General features: G+C 45.0%; 1 protein-coding gene across 2 annotated transcripts in view; it reads left to right on the top strand.

Moving 5' to 3' along the window:
* klf13 (Kruppel like factor 13) overlaps positions 1–25992 on the top strand; it is a 29785-nt gene extending 3793 nt beyond the window's left edge. The window contains exons 2-3 of one of the 2 annotated variants that reach the window (XM_030095488.1): positions 8418–9119; positions 21048–25992. In XM_030095488.1, coding sequence (XP_029951348.1) covers positions 8642–9119; positions 21048–21373 — 804 coding nt within the window. In that variant the 5' untranslated portion in view covers positions 8418–8641 and the 3' untranslated portion in view covers positions 21374–25992. Of the gene's footprint in view, positions 1–8238; positions 9120–21047 lie in introns of those variants that run through there. The other variant, XM_030095487.1, reaches the window with a different exon arrangement.
* Positions 25993–27666: the final 1674 nt, after the last annotated feature.

The following is a 27666-nucleotide window of genomic DNA, read 5'->3' as shown; positions in this document are numbered from 1 at the left end:
AATGCTACTCAGCTTCAATCTGGAGATGGCATATCAGGAAAAAATGTTAGACCTTGTGAGAGCACTGGCTGAGATATACTGTATCTGCCTTTCATTCATTCCTTCTCTCTCCTATAGCGTCACGGTGCTGCAGGAAAACACTCTGATTCCAGCTCATTCTGGAGTTTCACTGTTGTTGACCTACATACAACTTACCGTGTCAGGCCCAGAGTCAGCCTGCATGCATAGATCCTCCAGACAGGAGACTCCCAGCGAACATAGCAACAGAAAGTGTCCTCCCTCCCACCTCTCCCCCTCCCTCCGGAGCGATGCGGGCCAGGCTCTGGAGCTGCTGTAGCCTCACTTGGCTTCAGGATTGGGGGAAGGGACTGAGCTAACATATGGCTTATTGTGCATTGTGGGCTATAGCTTTCAGCTTTCAGCTCATCTTCACTGGCTCTCCTTGGTGGTGCAAAAACTGCGCTGCAACATTTTGTTTAATTTTTTATTTTTTGCGCCAAATACTTCTGAAGCAGCTTCTAGTGTACATGCATGAAGTCAAACTCCACAACGTGCACACGTCCCGTTTTTGCAATCACGCCAGCTGAATAACAACGTGTGTAACACTTTAAAAAGTGGTAATCACGCGTTGTGCGCGCGCCGCGCCGCAGACAGCTGCAGGAGGACGACTACCTGTTTTATAACCGTGTTTGCTCCGGAGGAGAATGTGTTGCTGGCACAGTTTGCGCCTCAGTTGCGTGTCTAGCAGAGCGCGGTCCGCCACAGTAAGGTGACGCAAGGGGAACTATTAATATCTCAGGAACGGGATGTTCTCGCTTCAGCATTGGGGTCATTTCAGGATAAACCGGCGTGCGTCGTCCCCCCCCCCCCCCCCACCTTCTTCCAGGAGGACGGTGCGCGCAACGGCGCGGCGACGCACGCCGAGTTTTAAGGGGGACGCTGCAACTTTAACCGTTTCCCAGCGGGATCCCCCCCCTCCTCCCTCCGCCTGCACCGGGGAGCATCCCTGCGGTCAGGCTGGTTCACGCACCGAGCTGGGGGTAAACGTGCACGGCGTGCAGCCCGCGTGGAGCCTCGCCCACATGTGAACCCGGTGACTTCAGAGCGCACTCCGGCCGAGGCTGCGAAAACAGACATGTGATGTAACAGGAGCTCTTTGCAAATCGTATGTTTTGAAATGCAGCCTCGTTTCCCCTTTGAACCCTGCCTCTCTCTCCCTCTCTCTCCCTCTCTCTCTCTCTCTCCCTCTGCGCCACATTAGATCTTTTTAAAAAACGATCACAAGCGATTTCCAAAGGACAAGCCTTCACTGCGCGGTTAATGAGGTTGATCAGTCTAGATTTAATCCACTGTTGTTTTTGATATCAAGAAAGCATTAAGAAAAGTCTAGTATTTGGTGAAAAAATAATTAATTGAATTATACAAAACATGATGTGAATTATAACAGCTTTTAGGTGAAGCTGTGGGTACGACACTTGCCGACTATCAACAAAGACCCCTCCACATATTTCCAAATAAAAGCACTGAACATGCAAGAGGAGAGTTTAACTTTGTGGATCACAACAACAAATCTCCAGTTTTGTGAAAAAGCATTAGAAAAATCTGGCATCCGCCCAAACACATTGCTACTTGGTGTGAGACAAAGTGTGTGCAGTGAGGGTGGGAGGCACAATGCGGTTCACGCTCTGCTGGTGGGTGGGGGACTCATCCTCCCACACATCAAAAAAGCCTGTTTCATTTCAAGTTGTGTGGCTTTGCTTTGTGACATACTTCTATATACCAGATGAATAATTTGCAGACAGTGAGGGCCCTTAGACTCTGTAATTATAATCACTTGCTAATTTGGACATTATACTTACTAAACAATCATGCCAGGACATTTATCTGCGTGTTTCACAATGTCACTGTTATTTCTTTACTCATCAGCAAGTCAATGTAGATGTAGATGTGGATTTTCTTGCAGTTTTTTTTTCCCAGTGCTCTGTAGAGATCTGTCCACTCTTCCATAGACTGGAGCCTGAGCCCGGATATTCCCCTTGAATGATGGCATTTAAGTGCTTCTGTTGAATGGCTTTAGAAAGGAGACGGTCATGTCTATAGCATCAGCACGGCGAGTTAATGCAGTGCCTGCAGACTCACCGCCCGGCTGAATAGTGTATTTCAGAGTCAGGTCCCCTCGCCGGTGCCCGGGAGGCACGTCCCGCTGCAACCGCTGCAGTGATCAATGCTCTCTGAATAGGGACACTACTGACCAACAAGCGGGTGCAAAAACAAAACTGGGTCCGCTTCACTTTGCTCTTTTGAGCTGCATTGTGTTGAGCGGACAAAGCCGCCATACTGTGATGTGAAGGAACAATGATGGCAGTACATAGTCATGGCTCAGCATCAGCCTAAGGTCAAGAGAGTGACGTAGATTTTTCAGCCTGCGCTCACCGACTCAACCCTGCACGCGTGACAGGCGTCACTCTCGCGTCACGGGACGGGGAATTGTCTCCTTCCCTCAAATTATGCAACGGAAAATCCAACATGTTTTGACTGTGATGTTGGGCAGCGCTCTGTCCTTTGTGGAGGAGAGCTGGGACTACGGCGGGGGAGGCGGGCAGGATTAACATAGCGCTGAAGAAGGGTGCCTCTGTTGTGTGGCTGGACACTGACAGCCCGAGGCCGAGGCCGAGGCAGAGGGTGGATGACAACCAAACCCAACTTCATCACTAACAACACCTCCCACCCTTTCCTTGAACTCTTGTGCAGCGACCTCCCCTCACCCCTCTGAGCCCAACGTTCCTCCGAGTGCCCCTCCCTGCCATCAGACATCAGTTTTCCTTTTGTTCATCTCACCTTACGAGCTGTCGCTGAAAAAGTGCAACTACATGACACCATCATGTAAACTTTCTTGGGCGTCTGCACGGAATCGCGTCTGCCCAGACTGTGGTGCACCTGCTGCTGCTGCCTTTTAAAACACACTGGTCCAAGTGTTTCCACATGAGCGGCTGCACCGGCATGCACGTATCTTGATAGTCGAGATGCGGAGACAACATATGGACGGCCATGTTGAACTAGTTTAACGTTCTTTTTGTTTTTACACTTTCTTCGCAAGTGTTTGTGGAGAGTTCAGATTAAGAGACGTGTCCTTTTAGCATGATGGCTAGCCAGGCTTCGTTCTGTAATGATTCACAGCAGCAGCAGTAAGTTGCTAGCCTGAGGCCTTTATCAGGGAGATTCACCAACCTGTTGCTCTCGTCTGAGGAAGTTTCCAGTTGTGTTGCTGACAACAGTGATTTGGATGCCTCTGCTCGGGGTCGCTGGCAGGAAGGAGCTTGTTTGGCAGCATTTCATGTGTTGTTTTAACCTCGCAAAGATCAAAACATCTGAGATGCGCCTCAATGTGGGTCATGTAAAGGCAACATATGACAGCTGGAGCTTCTCATTTAACGCAGTTCAATAGCATTCATTTATTTTACAACAATTCACCATTTGAAACTGCCCCTGCACTCAACCTCTCAAGCCTTTTATTCTCAAGGTTGTCAAATAAATTGGCATCAAAAACTTGGCGAATGCTACAACTATGCAGAAACCGTTTTATGAAGTTTCTGTGACGACATGAGTCATAAAAAAATGAAAATCCTGCCTCCTTTGTTCGCGCTGCCCTGCGTGACTTGTGCTAATGTTATGACAGGAGAATCCTGATAAGCTTCCAATAAGACTGTAACCAGTATATCCTGCTTGGCAGCGAGCTGCACTTTGTGACGATAACGTGTAGTTTGAACATGTTTGCTCATCTGAGCTGAGCCCGGCTGACTCATTAGAGTTTATGGGATAACTATATATCATCTGTCATTCCTCCGTCGGAGGAACGCCAAACAATGTTTCACTCGACCCGTTCTGAAACTTGGATGTCGCACGCAGCTTGGGGCGGGTGGGCGGGAGGGCAAACACGTTTCACTCACATGCTTACTTTTCCACACCTGTGCACCTATTGCATGACTAATCCCCTTTTCTTCTATACAGGTGAAAACTCCTTTTGTCATCATTAGTCATGGGTCCCAACTGCCGGTGCGTGAGTAAGGATGAGTAAGCTCTGGAGAACAACAACGAAAAAAAAAAAGAAGCCAGAGTGCTGTGGCACCCACACTGGAGCACCTCGTGTTCTGTTGCAGTCATTACCACTTCAACACCTTGGCTTTTATTCCTTTGACTCGGTGCCTCATTTGCTTGAAGACTGCACGCACAGTTGTCATTTTTCTTAGGAATTGATAAGAGATCGTAAAAGTGGCTTGGCTTCTCTGCACTGGAACATAACTCTTCCCTGAGCAGGCCTTAAAGGTCTCAGTTAATCAGTGATCGGTTTTATGATCATTTTATTTTGATTGAAAGCTAGAGAGGAGTGTGTGTTTTGCGTGTTCCCCCTGCATGTGCTGCCGTTCTTCTTGTCCTCCTTTATCCAAAAACTCATGCATTTGATATTTGTTTTCTCTTTTTTTGGCTGTGGGTTCATGCCATTCAAAAGTGGCCGTCATCCTCCTCCAATCTTTCCCTCCCGGCCCACAGAAGATAAAACTAAACCCTCTTGAGCCGTGATGCCTTGACAGTCCTGTAAGTTGCGGGGGGGAAGGGAACTTGTTTTCCTGTCTGTCTCGAGAGCCCTGACACAACAACCCCGGCTGCTTTGTTACCGCGGTCAGGCTGTCCCGCGTTTAAAGAGCACCTCTTCCATCACAAACACAAGTGAAGAGGGCCAATCAAATGGCTGTTCCTGCCTGAGAACATCATGTCGCTGCCAGACAGGGTGCTGTCTGGACGCCGTGCACCGGGGGTTGGTGTTTGGGATTCGGGAACGTACATTGCTGCAGCCACAGAGAGACACTTCAGAGTGAGATTTTCAAAGCGCTGATGGCTTCTACAGCTGCTTGATATATCTTCACAGAAGTTCGCTCATAGAAATGGCGGCTGCCGCAGGTTCCCTCGCTGTCTCGTATGGCTTCTGTTGTTCTCGACACCCAATGGGAGCGGACAAACACTTGCAGTTTCTGCACAACGAGTGAAAGAGGAACTAAACCCTCTTGCTGTGTTCTCGTCAGAAAAGATCGCTGAAGCGCCGCATGAAACACAAGAACGCCACGTTTTTGTGGTGAAAGAATATGTAAAATAATACAGCCAGATGGCCTTCTGAATGCCACATCGCCTTGCTCGCGCCGAACACTGGGAACTTTCTAGTGTGGGCTTTTGTGCACAATGCTGAAAGTGTGCATTCATTCTCACAGGAGAGCATCAGCTGCTGCAGGAAAGCAGGTCTGAGTCTGTATTGGTGAAGCTCAGGTTCAGTCTTCTTAAAAAAAAAAAAAAAAAAAGTCTTTTTATGTTTGAAAAAAATGGGAGCTGAAGAAGCTGAAATGCAGAAGACACTGATCACTGATAATGCTACATCAAAACAAGCTTTCTTCATGTTCCCACGCTGATACGAACGGGTCTTTAAAACTCACTGGATTTAACAGTTGGGTTCATCTGGGTGCACGAGAGGTCAACGCGGACAAGGGTGTCCTTGCAGCCATGATCAATACCATCAGCCGGTTGGCCTTCTGCTGGGACTCTGTACCTCGTGACTTGCTACCTTTCAGAATTTCACTGTTGAAGGAAGTGAAAACTGACAGAAGAGAAAAAAACGTGCCTTTGCAGGTACAGGCGAACATGATCAGACTGAATAAAGTTAGAAATGTGTTAGTAATGTAGCACCAATAAATCACTTATTGTCTGGTATTCATAACACTTTAATATCACCTACTTTTTTTTTTTTTTTGTGGTGTCACTTGTCTCTTGCTGGAGGATAAACCAAAGAAGACACTGCCTGTGGCGGTTGGCTGCTGCTCAGCTGGCAGAGGAGAGTTTGGAGGTACACTGGTAGTTAGCAGCCTCCAAAAACTACACAAGCTGTGGGCTTGAACAATATATCACTCTTGAAGATAGATATAATCATGACGCTCGTCGACTCCCTTGAGTAACTCTTATAAAAATGAGTTAACATTTGTTTGTTCAATGTAATACAAGTGAAAATGGCAAATTAGTTTTAAATGCAGTTCAAAGAACTGCCTGTGATGATGAAATTTACATTAAAAAAATTATTTTGTTCGACTAAAATGAAGTTAAAACTGATTTTTTTTTTTCGAGAGAGCGTTTGATGTCTCTGCAGCTTGAACAAATTCAGCTCTGCTGGTGCAACGCCCTGCGGGTGCCACAATAATATGCTTTTCATACGATACTCAAACACATTTTATTTCCCTTTTTTTATACCCCTCAAAACTATTGACCTCAGTGGCAAAATGCTGGCTGTGGCTTGTTTTTTTTTTTATGATTGTTTTCTTTGTTTGTTACTGAGGAATGTGTCGCTAAGGAAGCTGTTGGCCTGTGGTCACACAGACTCACCTCACCGGGTTACTTAATGACCAAAACTGCATGTTCAGTGCTGGGAGGTGGAATCAGAGCGAACGTAAGACTTCAGCAGTGATTTCTCACATCCCCAATAAGCCAAGCTGCTTACATCTTAAGCCATAGAAGAACTGAACTACAGGAGGATTAAAAAAGCATGCATGAATCACAAAGACGTATCAAATAATCAATTTTTTAATTCTCAAAGCAAAATCGCTAACTGCGGATTAATTTTAGTCATTTGTTGCTTTTCTTCGTGTCTGTATTACTGTAAAGGGATTTTATTTCTGTAAAATAAACAACATTAAGAGATTTTTTTTTCTGATTGGTACTTAAAATAGTCTTTTTGTTTGAAAAATGATCAGTGGAAAAAAAAAAAAAAGCGTTTCTACAGTATATTTTTTGCTTATATGCTGAAGCTCTTCCAGTCTGAGGTCCAGGAGTCTCTTTGAGGGGACGCCACAAATTATATGTCAAAGAAAACCATAATTAGATACTTTTCAGAAAGAAGCGCAGACCTGGGAAACTATGGTTTCCATTACTTGGAAGGCTCCTGCTTCTGTATCTGAGAGTGGGAGCGTCCACCAGACTTCGGCATCACGTTTAATCTTTTGCCAAATCAGAGAATTTCGGTTTAGGTGGTTATTAGGAAGGCACACTGCTCAGTAGGGTTGGAAAGCCTTGGATCATGGGTGCTGTTGTTGTATTAACAAAGTGACGAGACTTAAAAAGAAAAGTGCACTGAGATTTTATTCACAAAATAGCTAAACTACAAGTGCAAGTCTGTAGTAGGATAAAAACTTTTGGCCTTCAAATATAAGACCACCACTGAACCCAGGAAAAGATAGAAAAAAATTCCAAAGAAACTATCAGCTTTTTACTTTTTAATAGTTTTATTTAATGAGCAGCGGACACAACACAACACTGAGACTCAAGCTGGGATATGAGAGAGGCTGCATGACAGCTTCCTACATCTTCACTAGCAGAGCAGCATTAGCCTCAAAGCCATGCTGTGATTATGAGCTGGTAAAATGCTGCAAAATGCAACAAATATAGAACATTTTTGTACATTTTACTGTATTTTGCACCAGCAAAATTGACTTCATGTAATTTTTAGTACTAATTGTGAAACATTTTGCAAATACAAACAACTTCTCAAAATGAATACCCTAAAAAAGAGAAAAATGAAAGCTAAACTTTAAAGGTTATTTATAACAACTATTATGTCAGTATGCTAGCAGTCCAGCCCCCTCAAGGTGATCTTGGGTTGTGGTTCATGAACTGAAATGAGTTTGACACCAGTGTATTAATAACCCAAAGAGAGCTATTTAGAAATATTATGAATGTTTACAGAAAGGAGTGCAGCGTGCATGAGAAACAGAATAGAACAGAACAGAAGAGGCTGTACCCTTGTTGCAGGAAGGTGAGGTGAGGATAATCATGCTGGGATCAGACCTGAGTTAGGGTCGTACCATCTGTTGCTGGGGGTCCTCATTCTTATTGCATGAGGGATGTTGCACGCGCCGCAGAGCAAATGCGGACGATGCTGCATGATGAATGCTGCAAGGAGATCTGTTTTTTTTTTCTAAGTTACCCTGCAAAAAAAAAAAAAAAAAAAAAAAAAGATCCCTGCAATACATAAGCGTGCAGCCCAGAGAGATGCATCATTTGAATGCATGGAAGCAACCTGTGGTGAAACTTTCAAGTAACTCGTGCAGCTCGGTGCATTTCGGGGCACGCGGCGCCCAATGACGGCGCGGCTGCGGTGACGCGGCGGCGGCGCGCGGCCGGCCGACACGCCCCCAGCATGGATACACCGAGCAGGAACAGGCGCTCCGGAGACTCACGCGCCGCGCCGGAGAGTGTCGGAAGCCGCGATGGGAGTGACCGCATCCAAGTTTCTAGAGTTCCTCTGACCACTGCTGTTGCATTAAACAAAAGACTTTGTGTTTCTCGTCATTTTTTTTCTCCGTCTCACTTCTGACGGGGTTTGTCAGCGCTTGTTTTTCTTTTTTTTTTCTTTTTTTTTTTTTTTTGATCGAGGCGTTTCTCGCACAGGATGTTGATGATATTGGGAAGCCGGGTAAGATCATAAAGTCAGTTCTCTCTGATGAGAACGTCCTCCTCTTTCACCACCTCACAAAGGGAACCACGGAACAAGTATTTTCTTCTTTTTTTTTTCTCTCCGAAACGCCATCATTTCATTTTTCCTTTTTTCTGAATGTCACTAAGAAGCAGAGGGGGCTGTTTCAAAGACAAAATGGATCACTTTGCAGCAGAGTGCCTTGTTTCTATGTCCAGTCGTGCAATTGTTCACGCTCCTAAAGGGAATAGGGAGATTAAACCAGAAATCCCGTCCTCCTCCAAGATCGGGGAGGAAATGAAAGAGCCTCTGGTGAAGGATAACTCCTCTCTTTTTGTGGTGGCGCGGATTCTGGCGGATTTTAACCAGCAGACTCCCAACAGTGGTGCCGAGCAGGCAAAAATAAAGGATGAGAGCATGCCGAACCTCAGAGATGATGGAAACTCTGCCACACCTACCACCATCTCCGATCCTTCGCTCAAACAAAGAGGCAAAAGATCGAGAGGTCGAGCTGAGCAAGAATCACCTCTGAAAAAGCACAAATGCCACTATTCAGGTTGTGAAAAAGTTTATGGCAAATCATCCCACCTCAAAGCCCACCTAAGGACACACACAGGTCAGTCTCATTGGATGGAAATGTTTGTTGTGACTCGCTGTGTTCCCCCCCCCCTCCTGCATATGAGATGATTGACACTGAGAATGATACAAAGTGTGGAAGATCTTATAATAAATAACGCGGATGTTTGTGTGGATGGGTCCAACTGCGGCGTGTTTGAGTCCTAAATATTCACCGATCCAACTTTAAATGGGAATAATGGCCTCGTCCAGGACGGTGCAGCCCGGATTGTTTCATTGTTTTAGAAATAATAATAAGTTGTCTGAACTTAGGTGAACTGTCTTTTTAATTTCGGGGGGGTGGGGGAGTCGAAAAGAGTGCCACTCCCACTCAAGTCCCGGAGCTTTGTCACAGCTTTCCTTTTGCGCCCCCCATCTAAACACACACACATCGCACACTGGAGGCGGTGTTCACACAGCCGATCGCATTTCCACTCTGCATCGATGAGAGCAAACTTTTAAAACAACGCCCTTTTAAAAAATATATATAGAATCAATCCTACTCGACGCGTAAAAGTGTCCATCCGAGATAACCGGAGTGCGCACTGGTGTCGGGGGCGCGCGGAAAGTTTGCAGGATCAAGTGTACCGAGAGAAAAGCAGCCTGTGACCTTCCTGCAGGAGTACCTCCATATCTGCGTTTTGCATTCCGAGATAGTCTACCGAGAAAGACAAGAGAGGTGGTGGTGGCGGCGGCGGGGGGGAAAAAGATGTAGATCGAGTCAAATTGGGGGGTTGATAAGAGCTGTGCAGTCGCCTGTCTGCCCACAGCCCTTTGTTGTGATGTGCCACACCCCCGCTAGACAGACTGCCAGCTGATCTGGCCAGCAACAGACTCAGCTAGTTGAGCCTCGACTGAGCAGCCTGCCTGTGCTCTGTGTGCTGCAGCTCACACTTGGTTTTTCCCACCACTGTATGCCTTTTACTGAGGCAGTGGGAACACAAACAAAACACAGCACGGTGAATCACAAAAGGAAAAAAAAAAAAAAGCTTTTGCATGAACCTGGCACCAAATACAAGGATGTGAAAATCTGCACAAGAAAATAAAAATGGGTGCAGAAAGCCTCGCTGAGATTGAGCGGTCCATTGCAGAGCTGGCTCCATTATTGTCTTGTCCTCAGATGACTCGGTTCCTGGGTCGCTCTGTGCTCTCCTCAGTCTGGGCTTGTGCAGCCACACTTACATCACTAGAGCTGTTCAAGCAAATCCCAACAATGAAACAATGCAAGACACCACTCATGATTTTTCCTCTTTTTTTTTCTTTTATTTGCACCATCAATTTGGTATTATTGGACTGCATTCATGCATTTTATTTTCAGTGAGAAGCACATTTGCATAGATGTTATTCATCATGTGCAGCTGGTTGCTGACTGCTTTGCTATGAATTTGATTTAAATGAAGCACTGAATCTGACCTATATGTGTACATATGAGTGACAGTGGTATAGATTTCTCTGCTGTACACCAGGTTCTCAGTGTAGTTTTGTCAGGTTATTCATGCTTCTGTCTTTTCATTTCTTTGTGGCGGTTTGTGTCCTAGAATTTCTGATAATGTGGCTTTCTGCTCATTTTACTGGATAGTCACAGAGCATGAGTCATCTCACTTCAGCTGCCTTGCCTCAGCCAAATTTGCAGCAGCCTCCAGTACGCCGTGTGCTTCCCTTCAGCCCCGGCCGTGTGAGCACAGTGCAGTTTTATTGCACCGTATTCGCCCTGCCCTTGTCTCTGTGCCTATTAAGCGTTTCCTTTCGCCTTGCTTTTCTGTTTGGATACGCTCGGGCTTCTGACTCCACGATTGGTTTCTGTCCCATAAATTCTGACAATAATGACTCTTTCTGTGTTTTTGATTGGCCGGTCCCAAAAAATGTGGGTCATCTGAGTTCAGCCGGGCTGCCTCAGCCAGCCTTGCAGTGCTTTCACAGAGCCAGACTATGGCAGTGTGCTTCCCTTCAGCCTCTACTAGCAGAGACAAGAGAGCATGGATCCAGCATTGTCAATTCCAGCCAAACACCACTATCTAATTGAGGAGGGAAACACACTGCTACACACACACCAAACAAAGAGCCAGGGACACGATGTCCTTACTTGACTCCAGTGACGCCCACAGCTCCATCAGCTCTGCTTCTGCTATTCCTGGCTCTATGATTTGTCAAAATTCTACCCTTTATCAGTTATGCAGTGTCTATTACATAATCAAAACCATTTTTTCCTCTTATAATTAGTATTATCTCACAGCAATGACTGAGCTGAAGCATCGTAATTTTAATGTACACCTATTTTAAACACATTCGCACTCAGAAGCTATGTGTGTATATTGGGCATAATTTATATTTTTGGGTACTGAGTTACTCTAAAAGTGAATAATCATGTCTTGTAAGATCATTTTGCAAACCGCAATGACACATTTTGACATTTGAATATGTGAAGGCCATCACAGTTAAAGAATAGTGAACCTTGCATTTTTGCATACTAATATGTAAAAAATAAGAGCATTTTATAGTGTTCTTTAATGCAAACTTCATAATTACTGGTTTTCATTATCAATATGATAAAAATAAAGATCAATGTGGATTTTAATGTTAAAAAAAAAAAAAAAAAACAGCCCAATGTCCCTGCAGAACAGACTACATTTGTCTTACAGTGGTATCTTCTCAAACACTGGAGAGCTACCAGGATTCTGCAGACGCTAGAGTACACACTGAATTTAAATCAGTCATTATACTGCGCTGAGTTTAATGGTGAGGAGTTCACAGCAGTTTGGGGGTCTAAGGTTACCAGACGGCTTTTGTCCGCTCTCCTGGTGTGGGAGGTGGGGATTCTCTCTGACTGATATACTGTGAAAGAAGCAGCCATGTGACAATGTTGTACGGATAAACCTAGTTTTAAAGTAGCTGCATTTGAAGGACGCATGAAAACAGCTTTGGGCTCTTTCAGTTTTGTTCGTAGTCACAATTCTTTTCTGTTTGTTTCGTCTCTTTGACCTAAAGTCTCTCAAAAAAGTCCTTCTTTCCCAAGAAGTGTCTCAAGGTCATCGAGTACACGGTGTTCTGAAGCCTCATTACTATAGTCAGAACATGCAGACTGCCATCTCCACAGCTGAGGTGGCCCCCGACTCCGCTGGAGAAAATACAACCTAGACGTTCTGTTCCCCTCCCACCCCCCCATAGCCGGGTCTTACAAAAGGCCATCTTGTCAGAGTAAAAAGACCTATTTGAGAACTATTGGAATCGCAGGGAGGAACAGGGTCAATATTCCTCAAAGACAAAGACTGTAATGACATATTTTACAGTTGGGTTGGTGTTTTGTCTGCGCCTCCTTTGTGTTGCTCTGGGGTTCCTCTAATGCAGCGAGATGGCTGTAAAGCTCTTTACTGTCTGTCCTAAAAAATAAGTGGCACCACCTGGCAGCACAATCCCACTGCCATGAAGGCCCAGTTATGCATGCATGCCATCTATATTTGCTCAAATAACTGTGGTTAATGACACTTTTTTTTTTTTTTTCAAAGTGAAATTAGCCCAAATTCCACATGGAAAAGGCAGCGGCGGTCTCTGGTTATATACACAGCATCTCTGCCAGTGGTTTTATATTTGGCTGCATTACTACACAGAGTGCACTGTGTTCCTGTGTGGCTGGTGGCTATGATGAGGTAGCAGGGTGGAGATGGGGTTTTCCTGCTCTTGCTTTAGCCCAGCCTTGGCAAAGCAATGGCTGAAAAGAAAAAAGACGCAGAAAGGGGTCAATGTGTCTACCTGCCACACAGCAGGATTTCCAGCGCTGCTCCCAGTCCAGCCATATTATTCTTCACATGTTGTAAAAACGATGATGCTTTAATTAACCGAACGGTTTCCAAGTTACGTGTTTATTGCCGCCCTAGCGGAGCGGTCATGCTTCACATTACCCTAGCCGAAACTACTGGATGGATTCCTGTCGAGTTTTATAAAGACAGTCATGGTTCTCAGATGATGGATCATCTGCATCATTATTCCATCAGAGTGATGGATCGTGGTTTTCAATTAACATGATTTCATTAACTTTAAGGAACCGCTTTTCATATAGCATTAAGTTTAGGTTATGTGCGTATAAGCCAGTGCTTGATTAACTTCCATTCTTGGCGTTTCCATATAGAAAGTACCAACTGCTAACTTGCTAAACTCTAGCAGTGTTCATTTCATTCCTGTGGTGCAATAAAAAAAAAGTTCAGGGGAAAAAAAAGACAAAATGTCGGTAGTCTTGTTTGGTTAGTCGTGCACTCACACCATAATCTTACCATAGTAACACAAAAAGAAAATTAAAAGCTGTTGATAATCATATCCAAATTTATGATGTGTGCTCGGCCAAATGGATCACAGTGAATGTGCTGTTGCAGTATTCTCACCAGCTAATATCTCACCAATAGCAAATGAATTACACCAAAAAAAGTTGTTGGAACTTCAACAGGAGTTCTCCCATTAAGTGCTTATCCAAATATACCTGATTAAACATGCTGAGTTTGGTCTGTTTGGAAGTTATTGGTCCATGCTGCATTTAGACCAATTAAAACTTGGGCTGAATCACCCCAGAGTTTGTCTGGAAGTGAACCAAAATCTGCTTTTTTTTTATCTGTTCCACACTTGCTCCTGTTGCTTGGTGAGAAAAATCTGCTGGAAACGTATTTTATTCTCTGTCCTGTCAGAAATGTTACCTGTGCTGACAGAATAGTTTGGCATGCTGTAGTTTGCATGCCAGGCCTCTAGTTGGTGGTGTGTTTTTGTAATTCCAGTAGACAAACATGTTCCCAGACAACACTACAAACCCTGTAAACATATAAGTGCCTTCTTTTTTATATAGGCGCATTTGGAAGTAGTAGCAGTTGTTGTAGAGGTTGTAGCAAACGAGCACTTTGTTGAAGTGTTAAATTCGAACTTGAGCAGCACAAACACTGCTCTGTAATCTGCCATTCTTTTTGCTGGCAAGCTACTCACAGGTGTACAGAAAAACTCTGCACATTACTGCTGATCTGCCGTGGTGCTCTATATTTTAGGAAAAGTTGCTTTTTCTTTGTCTACAGAGAGACTAAGATGGAGTCATTCCAGATAAACTCAAAGAAAAGAATTGGATTTAGATTTTCACCGTCAGACGAAGAAACACTTCAAAGCTGCCAGAAGCCACAGGAACTGTCGCCGTGCTGTAGGTACCGTCACAGGAACTTTGAGTGGAGTGACCAGTAGAACCAGGCTCTGCATTTAGCTCTGGGATTATTTTTGACTCCCAAAAAGATGTCGGTGGAAGGGTAGTGCTTTGGAAACAACTGTTTGCTTTTATTATTATTTTTTTAAACTTAGTTGTCATATTAGAAATGTCTTGACCTTTCCTTTACTTAATTGCAATAATTGTTTTATGACTTTGATCTTCTTCTTCTTATCTCCTAGCTCTGAATTAACAGGATGGTGCATTAACAAGCTTGCATTGCTTTTCTGGTTGGTATGATAATCTGTGGATATGGGGGGTCATGCAGACAGCAGTGGTACAGGAGGTGGTTTTTACTGCTGGGAGACGAAAGACACCACTCATGAATGAAGTCTGGTCGGCTTGTGAAGACCACATGTAAGAGTACAGTATGTGTCCAGTGGAAACAAGGCATTAGTTAAATCTACTTGATCCTTGGGATGTAAATAAAACCGCAGTGAAGCCACCATCTTGCCCGTTAATCCATTGGAGCGTTGCTCCATAGACGACATCTTCAAGGCGTGTGCCGGTGCACATGCTGTCCATATGTTGTCCTACATGTGCTCGTGTAAAGCTGATAGTAGGGTCGGTCCTCCCTAATGCTCCAGTATAAACCTGTTTCAACTGTGATTAATCAGCCAAGCAATGCATAGCGGCCAGTTGTCATCCTGAAAGAACTCTGTCAGGCAGTGCTGCTTTTAATGGCCCAGAGGGCTCATGTATTCTTTAGTTAGCTCTAGAGAAGCTCTATTAAATCTGCTCTGTCCCTCCCACCTTTTTCCAGTCTGCGGAGCGAAATAGGTGCTGAGTAGCGTGTGCTGGTAGCCCGAGCCCCATGCAGCCACGTCTTCTGGTGTGGTGTTGATTACCAGCGGCAGGAAGAGAGGGATATAGACCTGTGGAACACTGTGCTTTTTTTTTTTTTTTTTTTTCACCTCCGCTGTTCAGAAAAGCCACAACCGCATCTCGCATGTGAGCGAGGGATCCGCAGTACAAAGATGGAACGTATAGTGCGGCAGGGTGGGGGTGGGGTTAGATACCAGGATATTCACTGTCAATGCCCTCCATTGATGTAGGTCATTTATTCAGCTGCATCTGCAGCTAATCTGATTAACGTTTGAAGGACTGTGACCTTAGCGGCAAAACGCACTCCTGAGAGCCCGGCGCTCACAGGGTCCCGTCTGAGAGTTGGTCTCTGACTCTGTCCACTGCACTCTGTTCAGCACAGCTTGAATAAGAGATGAATGACTAAAATTGCCGTGGAGTTAATGTCAGAGAGAGGGCTTTGCGTCTCGCTGTGCTGTCTGTGCTCCCCACGGTATGTAAGGTGTGTCCCCTTTCTCTGTGTGATAAATCAGACTGTGGCAGACCACAACACTCTGGGTGTGGCCCTCGGGGCAAACAGGAATATCTTACAGCGCCTTGGGATAAGGAGGGTCTGATCATTTTCTTTCTAAGATATGAAAATATTCTTCTCCCGCTTGCTGAGTATTACATTGGGGACAGCTGGCATTATCTGGAGCCTGGATCTCCTCCTATCGCGGTGCGGGGAGGCCTCTCAGGATCTTATGGTCTTTTGCTGGAAACTGGGTGTGGATGTGTATCTGAAATTAGCCGTGCTGTCAGACCTTCTCAGTGAAATGAGCCGACATCGTGGCTGAAGCGGGGGTCCCTCTCCTACCTTCTCTTGTGGAACCAACTGTAAACACCCTTTAATGACTGGGGCTGGTTGCATGTCTTCAGTTGACCAGGATATTAAATGATAAGCGGAGCGCCTGAAGGCTGCAGCCTTTTGTAGCGTGCACTGCACTCAGGGTCTGAGAGAGCGCCCATTCTAGCTAACTGAGGCAAATGTGATGAGCTGGTCAATGCGGACAGGCTACCCCTGCATTTCCCTTAAACAGTTAAGCGGATGAAGTAATGCATAGCTAAGTGTGTGCAGGAATCAGATGGTCGCACTCGACCCCGCTGCACGTCTCCGTGTGAATGTCAATAGCCCTGCACGGTGGAGACCGAGGGGAGTGAGTTACGGTTAGTGCGTGCAGCCTGTCTGATTGAAATGCATTACAGGAGTGCCTCTCCTGCTGGGAGCAAGGCTGCTCCTATTGTTCACAACCTGACAGCTACAGTACAGGCACACAAGGGGGAGGCGGCCTATTCAACCGCAAGCCAGGTCCCACTCAAAAAAAAAAAAAAAAAAGATGATAATGCAGTAAATGCACTCTGTTGTTAAAGCTTTCTCAGGACGAGCCTGAACTGATTCGCAACATGAGCTCCTGACCCGCCCAAAGGCCCTTTGTGAGTCTGATCACAACAACTTCATTCTTGATTGCAACAAAGTCTGAATACTGTTTCTCTGAAAACATGTTTTGACTGAGTGAGTTTCATTTCTCCTCTCTTCTCATTTAATATTTCAGACAAAGAGACATGTGTGCAGGTGCTCTGATTGCAGATCAGTTTCATATCAACTGCAGAACTTTGTCAGTCTGTGTTGTTATTTTTGCTGCTCAAACTGCTTCGTGAACAATGAAAGGAGGCGCTGCCTAGATAATGTGTATTTATTCTTCTACACACAGATGTGAGTCATTTTGTCATGTGATGATGCATGTGGATGTAGAGGCAGGGTACGGCTGGGTTAACCCCGTCTACTCCAGTGGTTTATGCTGATGAGGGGCCCGACAGTCATTTTAGTATTACCAGAAATCCCATGAAGAGTTGTCTACTCGCAGCGAGCTTGGCTCCTGGTTGGTTACAGGTCATACTCTGTTGTAAACATGCAACTAAATTACAGGACTGTGTCATTGGAGTTAGCGGTGCCCCTCTCATTTCATGTTGCCAAGCTGGCAGCGCCGCTAAGCCGACGCTGAAGTGAGGTAGCTCCTCATCTAATGAGCTATGATTTTACAGTCTGACTCTACTTTCTTTTCTTGGCTTGTTTTCTTCCAAAAGTCAATGCAGGGTTGAAGGTGCGCCTTGTTTTTGTTCTGGGTGCTGTTGAAGATATTTCCTGCTCTAGTTCTCACTGCACAGGAAGAGAAAAGTTGACTTGAAGGTGATCTCTGCAGAGCTGTTTGCTCTGGTTCTCCTCAGGCAGGTTTCAGGTGTACACTCTGTGAGTTCTGTCCATGCCCGAGGACACACCAGGAATGTTATCTACTCTTAGCAGAAATGCTGGTAGCTGTTGCTGGAAGAGATGATCGACTTGAGCTCCTGCGCCGGTGCTCACATCAAAAAAGTAGATTTGATCTCGGCTCCGCAGTCGGCATCCTTCACCCGTTCCTCCTAACCGTTCCTGCAGAACCTGAGGAGCGACGCTTCTTAGATATGAATTGGGGGGGGGGGGGGCGATGATAAAAGGTGAGGAGCAGAGACGAGGTGTTTATTTACTGACCCAGTGGACTCACGCAGAACAGTTATATAACAGGAGTACCTGTGACATAATCACATTGCCTTGGAGGGGGGACACTAGTGCTTAGTGGAGGTACAGTTTGCGTGCATGATGTAACTCACTTTATGGGTAACTGGGTCACTGTGTTCGTTAGGGAAAAGCTTCCCTCACTACTGCCCCGCCGCCACCGCCGCCCTCCCTCCCCTCGTCCTCTGTAACTGACACATTCTGAGAAAGACAAGCCACATCCTGGATCCAGCACGCTGCCAGAGACGGGATAACCAATCGGGCGGGGGCCTGGCGTCACAGTCGCCGCGGCACCCTGCTGTGACGACGCTGGGATTGGATGGAAAGAGAAGCCGGGTGGAAGGAGCCGCTCTGCGCATTCTCCTTTTCAGAAGAGCTGCTGAGTAATCGCTGCAGTCTCTTGAGATTTCATGCAGAGTGACACCCTCCTGCCACGCAGGGTAATAGCCCCGATCATAGTTTCTGCTCAGGATCAACGCCGTTGTTTCTTGAACCTTCTCATTGTTATAAGGAAACACCGTCGCCGCCCTCCCTGAAATCCTCCGGTTATGAAACGAGCAGAAGTGTTAATAAGGACATCACGTGCTTCCCCCCCCCCCCTTCATGCAAGTGAATCTTCAAAGACCGACATTAATGCAGAGAGATTTGTATTCACGTTCACGTTGTTGACCTAAATACCAAATGTGGTTCCGTTTTAAAGGTCATTTTCAGTTTATATAAGAAGTCATGAAGCTCCAGATAATTTGGTTGAGTTGGTGTTGGATACCTGATGCATTCACTATGACTATGTTACTGTATCAGGGCGGTTAGACGGGATATCTCAGCCCGGCTCTCCTGTGTCTGGTTAAATATTTATGTTTCTGGATCCGTTACGCTGGCTATTGAGCCTGCAGAGCTTAGCTTTACTCTTTTAGCCAATTACTCATTTTGCGCTGCCGTGTGGCGGCTCAGGCTCATTCACGCGCTGATATGGAATGAATTCAGTCCATCATGAGTCACCTCCATTGAATGAGCGGCTTCAAATTTTACCGGGTTCCTTCTTCTTCCGTCTTCAAAAGCTACGTGTCAAGGAAGGTGCGTCTGCTGGGTCAAACAACCGCAGCGCTTTCATCTTTATGAATTGCAAGTTAATACAGGGCAGACAGACGGTTCTTTATGTTTTCGGCTCTGCTAAGAATAGCAAAATAAGCACGGGGAGTTTACATGAAAGGAGGCTGGGCCGTGTTCAACATGCACATGCAAATCTACGGTGTCAGTTAAAGCGTTTAAATACACCGATCCTTGTGTTGCGCCCGCAGGAACTGTAGTGGGCAGGGCTGACTGAGTTTGTCTGGAGCTGAGGTGAGGCGTCAGAGGCAAGAACACAGGCCGGACTGTCTAGACTTGCTCTGTCTGTCTACATGTTTTGTAACCATGCAGTATAGGGGGGGGGGGAGGGACCGAGGCCAGTAGTGTGCCGAGTTCTTGTTTTTGAGACTCTCTGGCATCAGGTAGCATATGAGTGTTTGATGCTGAGCAGCACTGTTTCCATTGTGGCCCGGAGGGAAACCACAGAACAAAGAAAGCATTTGGCAGGCCTGTTCTTATGCGCTACCTATAAACATTCAACCAACTCATCATCTCGTTCCTTTTCATACTTCTGATCTGCACATAATGACGGGCTGTTTTTATTAATGGGAACCAACCCGAACATTAGAATACATCATACTGTACTTAGCTGTGCTCCTGTAATGCCGTGCGGGTAAAATTAGACTCCTGGATGTTGCTATTGTCAGGCAGAAACTCAATGAAACGGAACTAAACGGAATAAGGGATCAGCTATATTAGCCAGTGTGCAGAGCGTCGCATGTAGATTTCATGTCTATCGGTTCTGAACAGAAAGAAACCACCGGACATGTCGTGATGTATAGGACCATCTGGCTTTGGGTAGATTTGTGTCAAAGCCCATGTTTTATGGCCCGATGGAAGGGGGAGGGTGTAATTTCCCATGTACCGCGTCACAGATAGTTGCATGTTGGAAAATGGGCTGGGTAACCATTGTGAGTGTGATTAGCATCTGGAGTTTAGATAATTAAAGCGTGCCTGCTTCTTCTGTGCTGCACCAATTTTGAGATGATTTACCCCAGATCCACAGCTTAAGCCTCATTTGTGTCACGTTTCTCTTTAATATTTTGAACATATCATGGCAGTTTTTAATATGAAACTGATTTGTTACACATTTATTATAAGTCACTACTCATCTGTTTTGTTATCAGATGGCAGAAATATACTATGTTTAGTTTGATTTACTGATACACTTATCAACTCTGACCTTCTGAGAAGGTTTATTGCGTATACGTCATTAGGTGGTTCTAAAAACTCAAGCATTTAGGGTGACTTTAGCATGTTTCGGTCCATTTACCACAAATCACACGCACTTTAAATTCCTTTCCACCATCTTTGCATTTTGTTTGTGTTGTTTAAACTTTCGGGCAGCAGTTCGCTCCCTTTTATTTCACAGCACTGTCACAATCAGCATGTGCAGACTTGAAGCATGTTCAGAATAGATTGGTCATAAAGAAAGAATCCTGCCAGCTTGTTTTAGCCCGAGTGAACAAGTTGTTGTTGCATGTTGTCACTGCAGGCCAAACCAGTGGGACTGAAACGTCTCCACTGCTGTATAATGTAACCGTCACTCAGCTTTGGGCAAAATAAATCCAAAACAAGATGCTTAACGGGTGATAATGAGCCGCCTCTGCTAAGCAAATCTTTGTATCAGATTGAAATTCGTGCTACTTAAAGTGTTCACATCTGGCGATAAGTGACTAAATTCGCTGAAGCTTTCGAAATGTGGTTCAGGATTCCTCTGGGGGGCGCAAGAGAACTTCGGGAGAGGCAAAGCAGAAAAAAACGTCAGGATCGCAGGGTTGAATTTCTAACAAATGGGTTTCCACATTGGATTCAAACTGCTGACGCCCGACTGTCGCTCTTTCTCTCCACTCTCCTCCACACCCCCTCAAACACCCCCCGCCTCAGACCCCGGCCCAGAACAAGCAATGTAAACAACATTCAACATTCCGTTTCAGTTAATAACAGGATATAACACTAAACCATTTGAACATTATAGGGTTGCTTCACTGTGATGGTTATACGGGGAACTGAAAGGGACTTTCTCAGATTCACTGAGAAACGCTCGCATTGGACCATCAAAGGACTGAATGCATTGTGCTTTTATTTTAATATGGATCTATCAGGTTTGAACATTAAAAACAGGAACAGTATCTTAATTGTGTGATCATCCCTGACGTTGTTTTCCTCCGGTTGTTTTGCAGGAGAGCGACCTTTCCCGTGCACCTGGCCCGACTGCAGTAAGAAGTTCGCCCGCTCAGACGAGCTGGCCCGCCACTACCGCACCCACACGGGGGAGAAGAAGTTCGGCTGCCCCCTCTGCGACAAGCGCTTCATGCGCAGCGACCACCTGATGAAGCACGCCCGCCGCCACTCGGATTTCCAGCCCGGCATGCTGAAGAGGCCCCACGGCGGCGGTGGCGGCGGCGGCGGCGGCAGCACACGTCCCGGCTCCCTCAGCGACTACAGCCGCTCGGACGCCTCCAGCCCCACCCTCAGCCCCACCCTCAGCCCAGCCAACTCGCCTTAAACTGAAACCTGGCCGCACTTTTCCGCCTCCGGACTGTGAGGCCCGTGTTTTCATCATAACACTTTTGTTGCACAGTCGTCAGCAGCCCCGCCCCCTTTCGCTGTCCCCGCGCTTGCTGTGGTGTACCATACTGTACATAACTGCTTATTGTAGTGCAATTTACTTGTGTGATCCTAAAAGAAGGTAATGCCTTTCCCAGATGGCAATATCTCCAGTCTGTACCGCGTGTCTGTATTTTCTTTTAGCTTCTGATCATGGCTAGTTGTTTAATGTACGTTCACACTCAACTAAACAAGGTTTAGAAGAAGAAAAAAAAAATATGGACAGACACCCTGACAAGTCTTATCAAAATGTTCTTTTGTTTTTTTGTTTTACTTTTGTTGATTATTTTCTTCTTTTTTTTTTTTTTAACGAACGGGTTAGGAAAAGGGGTACACATACGCGCGCGCACACACACCCACACACACACATACACACACACATACACACACCCACACCTCAGGATTGAAGACAGTTGCTCTTTCTGTAATACCACAGTACTTCACAGTACTCACATTGACTGCACAATATACTCATCACTTTACTCTGAAATTCAACCGGGGTTGAATTTTACGCCCTGCTCAGGGATGGCCTTGTTAGCTTGAAAGAATGAACACGGTGAAGAGAAACACACAGTACATATATTGCAGCCTTACACTCAACATAATTTGCACTCTTTGTTATTATTATTATTTTTTTTTTTTGTTGGCTTTTACATTCAGTGAAACCTGCCCTACAGTCACACGGTCAGTCCAACGGCAAAAAACTTTCAAAGCTCTGTCCGCCATTGAGTTTTTTTTTTTTGTGTTTTTTTTTCGGGGGGGCGTTCCCATGAAATATAAATGCTGTATGTTGAGAAAACCATCAGCAAACTCCCACCCTGGAAGAAAAAAACCCATCCCTTCCTTCACTGCATTGTGAATAATCATTGACGCGACACTGGGTTTAATATATACCGCGCTCGATCGTTTGCAGTGTAAACTCTATGAAGCTGCACTGCGGGAGCATCGGGATTGTCATGGGCTAGCAGTTTTTATAAAACACACCTACGACGACACTTTGGAACCTTTAAATAGAGATCGTTAAGTTTCAAAGCAGCTGTTCGTGCTAACAAAAAGAAAAAAGCATCTCGCGCAAAGCGGACACAAAGGGATGTAACTAGAAACAAGGTTTGTCCATCTTTCAAGCACAGAAAAAAAAAAAAAGAAAAAAAAGTACCAAAGACGAGAGTGAATGAAAGCTTTCTGTTCGGGCCTGTGAGGCGCCCTTCACTGAGGCCAGAGGCGAGAGGCTGGCAGTGTCGCAGGTAGAGCCAGACGTCCGCTCGCCTCGCCTCGCCTCGCCTCCCTCCTCCCGGCTCTGCCTTTTGTGGCTTCCCCGAAGGAAACAGCTGCACCCGAAAGACGCCATTCACAGGCTGCCGGAGGAGGAGTGCGAGCACGCCATTCCCCCCGGGGGAGTCCTTCCTCATCTGGCTCTACCTGCGCTGTCAAGAGAGCGGCGGGAACGCCGAGGCCGTTCAAGCGCACGGGGTTGTTGTAGGCCGGGGTGTTCGCCGGCGTTGAGCGTCCGCGGAGCACAGGGCGAACAAAGCAGCTATCTGCAATAAACAGGCAAGAGAGGGCAGGTCCTGATAAAAGAGGAGAGGTTTATCACGAGCCGAACAGCACAAAGGAGGAGACACCCAGGCGCAGGCACCCCATTTCCTCCTCCTTCCCACACTCCCCTCCTCCCGCCAGCAGCCAGCAGAAAAATGGCTGTAATTAGTGGCTTGATCCAAACTGTAGGATAAGAGGAAAAAGAACAAGAAAGACAGAAGTGTGTGTGAGCGTGGAGCAGTGTGGGTGGGGCGTACCCAACAACTCCATCCTGAGCACAGGCAGAGGTCGTCCGCCGCCGCCGAAGGGTCGGATTTCACGGCGCTAAAGGGGGAAAGCGTCAGTGTAAATTCACACACAGATAAAGCCGAGCTCCCAAAACAGCTGCTTTCAAACTTCTCTCTCTCTCTCTCTTTCACCCCACGGCGGCTCTTTAACTGTTGTGAAAACACGTGAACCAAAAAAAAAAAAGAAGAAGAAACGGACATATCAGGCCTCACGCCGTCCTGCCTGTGACGCTCAGATGTCCCGTGAGAAAAACCGACTTGTGTTTCTACACAGACATGCCTCGATAAGTCAGGCAAAAAGGCACAGCAAAGCTTCCAGGGAGTCAGGCACCGCTATCCAAACTGCTGCAGCTCCGCCAGTCTGCGTTATGCCTACACTTTCTTTCTGACGCTTCGGGACTGGAGTTAGGGGAAAAAAAAAAAAAAAAGGGTCATCCGTGGAGTTTGATTCTGTCTCTGGACTGTTTCTGCTTCGCCCCAGCAGCGGCGGCGGCGGCGGCTCGGCCTGGTCCTGCCCTGCCCTGCGGTCCCTTGGCCGACGCCGTGTGCATGTTAACTCGGCGCTGAAAGCGTGGATGGTCTCTGGCAGGTGTACGCCGATGAATGGCGGGCCTTGTCCTCCGTTCTCTGCAGCCTAAGCCATTTTCTCCTCAAAGTGAATCCGCTCTGTCGCTTTCTCCAGAAAGAGAACATCCCTTATTTAGATCCAATGCAGTAGTTTACTGAAAATGTATATATTAAAAAATAATAATAATAAGAAGAAGAAATAAAAGTTGCAAGTTGTTAAACTGATCTCCAGGAAGCAAGGCGACACTGGTGAGCCACTCTCAGTGAGGGATTTACATTAAAAAAAGAGAAAAACAACTAAAAATGTTTGATTTTTCACAAAGTAAATCTTGAAGTTGCTGTTGAACAGCCTTTTTTTGTATCCATAACTTTATTTGTTACAGTCAGTTTTTGACCTGGTTTATAGTCTAACTTTCACTTGATTAAAAAAAAAGAACAACAAACACACAAAAAAAAATGGGAGTATCTCACCCTCAAGCAGGTTCCATTAATCAGTTCTTAATCCATAATCTGCACATTTTCCTCAGGGTTGACATCTGCCGAGCAGATATGGGACAGTTTGTGGATTTTATTGTAACATCGGTTGCTGCCCCCCCCGCCCCCGCCCCCCGGTGTTCCTGGGTGCTCAGTGCTCACTGCTGGTCAGTGTCCGACCACACTGGAAACACAGGACGGCCTCGGCACAGGCCGCGCTCCTGCCCATTACCTCCACATCACACCCTCCTGTCTCTGGAGAATTTTTGAATTTTTCTTATTTCTTGTTTGTTTTTTTTTAATAAATAAATAAATAAAACGCCCCTTAAAACACCTTTGAACCCGAGGGTGCCGCCACCCGAGGGTCCAGCGACCGTGACAGATCCCAGCGGATCCCTCCATCCAGACTGCACCGGTGACACACAGCGTCCACGTGTAAGGCAGAGTGTCTCCAACTTTTCTCCTCACTGTACCAAATGTACTTGAATAGCTCGACACAAAAGGCCATTGAACACAGTTTTTGTACATGACCATTTTTACTGTACGTGTTGTCAAATAATTATTAACCTTTTCTGTCAAGAAAGGTTGTTTTTTTTCTTTGGTTTTTGTTTATCCAACATTTTCCGTCGTCTTCAGGTCATTTCAGCGACTCTTGAATCTATCACAGCATAAAAGGTTGACTGTTTCCATCGAGTTCGTTTTCAAAAACAGAGAATCAGTTTCTTCTTTTTTTTTTTTTTTTTTTTTTTTTGTCAAACTCAGATTTTTATCCCCGTGACCGGGGGTTCACTCCTTCATCAGGAAAACACTTCTTACTCTGTTGATGTCAGGATGCAGGTTTTTGCACTTGGCCTGTCATCCAAAACTCCTCAATGTTGAAAACAAAAAGCAGAGCTGGAGGGGCGGCTGGGGCGATGATAAATAAGGAAACATCCTGACCTCTACGTATGTCAGTTTCTCTTTGAGTGACTTTTTTTTTTCATTATTTAGATTAATTTTAAAGTTTTTTCATAATAGAGACCACAGCATTGTGAGTTAGCAGTGTAGTCATTTATTATTATTATTTTTTGTTATTGCTTTGTTTTTTTGTGTCTCATATGAAATGTTTAAAGGTGTATATTTTTCAACAACAACAACAACAACAACAACAACAAAAATCATACCTCTGAATATATTTGACTTTGGTTGTATCTTCATATCTTTTTGAAACATCCATCATGTAGCTTACGTTTGCTTGATGAGTAGCACAAATCTTCAGTGGTTTCATTTGTCCCTACTTGAATGAAGAAGAAACGAAAGAGAGTTTTTTTTTCTGTAAAAAACAACAAAAAAACAAAAAAAAAACAAAAACAAAACACTGGGCTACATTTTTTTTAACAGTCATCCCATTTTGCCAAGTCCTGCACGTCCTGTAGAAAAAAAAAATCTTTCCAGAAAAAAAAAGTACTTTTGTATGACTTTATGTTAGAAGGAAAAAAAAAAAAAACCATCCTTTCCCTGCTGCGCCCCTCGTTGTCTTAGTTGAAACATTTTTGTATGTGAGAAACGGACGCCGCCTGTAAATTATCAAAAAAAAAAAAAAAAATCTTCATGTCAGCATTTATCAGCTCCAACTCCACGATTGTAATTCCAGTGAGATGATAAATCTTAAAGAGAAAGGACTTTGAACAATGGCAAAACAGAAACAAAAGGTTTTGATGAAATACTAACAAGCGTACCAGTTCATATTTTCTTCTAAATGTAAAAAAAAAGAGAAAAAAATGCTATATATAAAGGTGAATTGATTGTTGCCTAGTATGTAAACGACTAACAGTTTTGTTGCTATAAATTCTATGGATGTATCATTGAGGATTAGACTGTTTCTTCTGAGCGTAGAAGCATGAACGATGCAAACGTGTGCCAAAACTAGAACGGTGGCTTCATCAATAGGACACAAATGTCGAGGGTAAAAACACCGAGCTACTATCAGACATTAAACAGACTTGTACAGTTTTTATAAAGTGTGACAAGTGTTTATGTTATGTACAGGATTTAATGAAGCAACTCTGCATATTTGATATGCAAATGGTCTAAGTTAAATATTTTTCTTTTCTGCTTTACGTAAACTGTTTTTTTGTTGTATTTTTTGGGATTGTGTAGCTTTTTTTTTTTCATTTGGTTCGATGTATTTAATTTCTTTTTGTGCTGTTCAGTACTCAAGCAGTGTAAAATGGCTTGTTACAGTTTTTTTTTTCTTCTTTTTAATGAAATGAACAGTCTTAATGACAATAGATGCCCAACCATTCCAAAGGATTGAAAACTGCATTTGCTATAAATGTGCTGCTTTCATGGACCCAACGCGTTTTTTTCAGTAGGTTTTGAATAGGAGTCTGTCTCGACTGTGAGGTTTTTACAAGTTGTGAGTTGTGCACAAGGTACTTTTCTCATTGTCCCAGATTTGACCTCCCCTCTCTTCTCTTTGGGCTCTTTAGCGTAGGCCGAGTCATTCTGAACGAGCGCCTACTGATATTGTGCAGAGTCAAGGACGTACGCAGCGCGTCTTCCCTCGTGACGAAGGCCCCGGGCCTTTCAAAGGGAGGGGGTGATTTTTTTTTTTTTTTCTTTTTTTTTTAGAAGAGGCAGCCATAAAACTATAAAGTGGTTCTTGATTGTTGTTACCAAAGGCTTTGAAGGGAAAGATGAATGTTGCAGTAATTTTGAGCCTGACGCTGTTTGTGCTGCCGGGTTCGATCTTCTGTGTTGTTAAGTTGTTGATCGGTGGATGTTGAGCTCGACATGGACCTTTTTATCTACATCTTTCTTTCTTTAAAGAAAGATTTTATTTTCATTGATGTTTCTTTTTTTTTTTGCCCTTGAAGAATTAGTGTGTTACAGGTAAATCGGCACACGCAGCTGTCGTTGACCTCATTTCCTTACGCAGAGAGAGCCTCACACCAGCCTTTGGGTTCTGTTTCCTGTACGTCTTCAGTGTACCTCCTCAGTGTAACGTTGCTCTCTTGATACCTCCGTGTCTCTCCTCCGCCCCTCACCATCAGTTGCCTGTTGTAGTGACTCCATTGGTGCTGCTCCCCCCCCCCCTCTCGGCACCAGTATAATCTATTCTGTAAATAACTCTCGACTCAGCTACGGCCAGTACATTCTCCAATGACCTCACTCTAACCTTCAGGTGTCTTTTTTTTGTTTTATCTCTCAGCAAACCAAAATCACTACATTCAAGTATTACAGTTGTACAGATCTCTGGATTCTACACACATTCAATGTGCTGGTCTTAGCTGCTCTGCTGTACCTTTTTATGGCATTATTTTTTACATGTTAGACAATATATTGT

Source organism: Salarias fasciatus, chromosome 7 (assembly GCF_902148845.1).
Source record: "Salarias fasciatus chromosome 7, fSalaFa1.1, whole genome shotgun sequence".
Taxonomy (NCBI): Eukaryota; Metazoa; Chordata; class Actinopteri; order Blenniiformes; family Blenniidae; genus Salarias; species Salarias fasciatus.
The sequence above is the reverse complement of the archived record's forward strand: the minus strand, read 5'-3'. Positions and strand labels throughout refer to the sequence as shown.